We start from the raw sequence: 2,151 nt of genomic DNA, 5'->3' as shown, positions 1-2,151 counted from the left end.
CCCAGTGCAGACATCCCTTTGACAGCTGCATCGAAGGCCATTGCAGTGCTTTCTTTGCAACAGCTGCAGACAACAGCTGTTTCATTTAGCAGTACCTTTACGGGGGGGGGAGGGGGGACCGGGTTAGCTAAGGCAGCCATTCCGATGATAAGAACACCGGCATGGCATCTTTGAACGAGTCTTTTTCGCTTCACGTGTTGATTCCAACACCCCCATCTAGTGCTTCGACTTAGGAGTCACTCGTTTGGTTGGAATGTTTCTCCACACACCGTGTGGGACCTGAGAAAGCTATTTACATCCTTCAAAACAGTCGGGATGGAGAAGAGCAAAAAAAAAACAACCCCTCAGAATGGCAACTTCCTCCATGTTGGAAGACTGTTGGCTCTCAAGACGACAAAATGGATGGAGATGGGAACTCGGCAGCCGGTGACAGACAGGTGGTCGTGCTATACCTGTTGTATTTTTAGCTGTGGAGCTAGGGAAACAAAACCAGTGAACATGAGATCCATCTGGCAATTAGCTTAAAAAAAAAAAAGCAAAGTTAGGAGATGGTTGACGTCCAACAAGAAATGGAATTCGTCCAGATCACCCAAGGCCATTCCCTAGTCTGAATAAGAGCACTGCATACATACATATATAGACACGCATTCCCTTCTGTTCCACTTGAAGGAAAAAAACACCCCTCCTTATCATAAAACAACCGATAAATGCAGAACCACATTCCTTCGCATACACGGGCCTTGTCTTTGCGTGCCAAAACTGGTCCTGAGTAGATATCATCCTGCTTTAGTCAGTATCCCCGAGCCAGATCTTCTTCAGTAGCCATAGATGTCATTTTCGACCCAAGCGGACTCCTTGCTTCGCCCTACTCTGTCGTTGCACAGCTCGTATATATCGTTGGTGACAAAACCGCTTTCCGTGCTGGCCAACGTCACAAAGCCGCTTTCTGAGGTATTGACGGCCATATTGTCATAGTCTCCGGAGAGGTCGTCGGGAGCGTCGTCTCCCAAACGGCCCCGGAATGAAGAGTTCTTAATGTCTGGTCTGGTCCCGCCTAGATCGGCTTCCGATTGTTTTCTAATGACGTTGTATATCTCCAAACTGGGGCTGGTCTGCCTGTGGGGAGACAGCCAGGTGTCCTGACCCTTTATATTTGCTTCCGTCTGCTCCCGTCTCCTTCGAGTGGAAAGAAAGAAAACATATTAACTTCCCTGGAGGAGAGGTGGACCACCGCTCCCCAACAAGAAACTAGTATAAATGGTGGCAATTCAAGAGAAAGATGTTATTAAAACATCTGAATTAGCTATTTTTGTTTATACATACGTTTGTCGCCAGAGGATGTAGTGATGGCACAGACAACTTTAAACGGGGATTAGACAAATCCATGGAGGAGAGGTCCATCAGTGGTTACTAGCCACTGTGACTATAGGGAACCTCCACATTCTGAGGCTCTAATCCGCTGAATCCCAAAGCCAGGACGCAACACCAGGGGAAGGCCTCAGCCTCTCTGCCCTGTTGTTGGCCATCCAGAGGAACCACTTGGCCCCTGTGTGAGACAGGAGGCTGGACTAGATGGACCAGGGTCTGACCCAGCAGGGCTCCTCTGATGTTCTTATCAGGGGAAGGCCTCGGCCTCTATGCCCTGTTGTTGGCTTTCCAGAGGAACTGGCTGGCCACTGTGTGTGAGACAGGAGGCTGGACTGGATGGACCCTCACTGGTCTGATCCAGCAGGGCTCTTCTGAGGTTCTTCTCAGGGGAAGGCCTCAGCCTCTCTGCCCTGTTTTTGACCCTCCAGAGGAACTGGTTGGCCGGTGGCCACTGTGTGAGGCAGGATGCTGGACTAGATGGACCCTTACTAGTCTGATCCAGCAGTGCTCTTCTGATGTTCTTATCAGGGGAAGGCCTCGGCCTCTATGCCCTGTTGTTGGCCCTCCAGAGGAACTGGTTGGCCACCGTGTGAGACGGGAGGCTGGACTGGATGGACCCTCAGTGGTCTGACTCAGCAGGGCTCTTCTGAAGTTCTTATCAGGGGAAGGCCTTGGCCTCTCTGCCCTGTTATTGGCCCTCCAGAGGAACTGGTTGGTCCCTGTGTGAGACAGGATGATGGACTAGAACAGAGGTCTGCAACCTGCGGCTCCGGAGCCGCATGC

At 51.0% G+C, this 2,151-nt stretch overlaps 1 protein-coding gene across 1 annotated transcript in view; it reads right to left on the bottom strand.

Annotated features, from left to right (window-relative positions):
* Positions 1-742: 742 nt before the first annotated feature.
* LAYN (layilin) overlaps positions 743-2,151 on the bottom strand; it is a gene marked incomplete at its 5' end in the record, with an annotated part of 15,747 nt that continues 14,338 nt past the window's right edge. Inside the window, one exon of the mRNA XM_015415584.1 lies at positions 743-1,176. Coding sequence (XP_015271070.1) covers positions 816-1,176 — 361 coding nt within the window. The remainder of the gene's footprint in view (positions 1,177-2,151) is intronic.

Source organism: Gekko japonicus, unplaced genomic scaffold, assembly GCF_001447785.1.
Source record: "Gekko japonicus isolate JY-2015 unplaced genomic scaffold, Gekko_japonicus_V1.1 scaffold2257, whole genome shotgun sequence".
NCBI classification, from domain to species: domain Eukaryota; kingdom Metazoa; phylum Chordata; class Lepidosauria; order Squamata; family Gekkonidae; genus Gekko; species Gekko japonicus.
The sequence above is the reverse complement of the archived record's forward strand: the minus strand, read 5'-3'. Positions and strand labels throughout refer to the sequence as shown.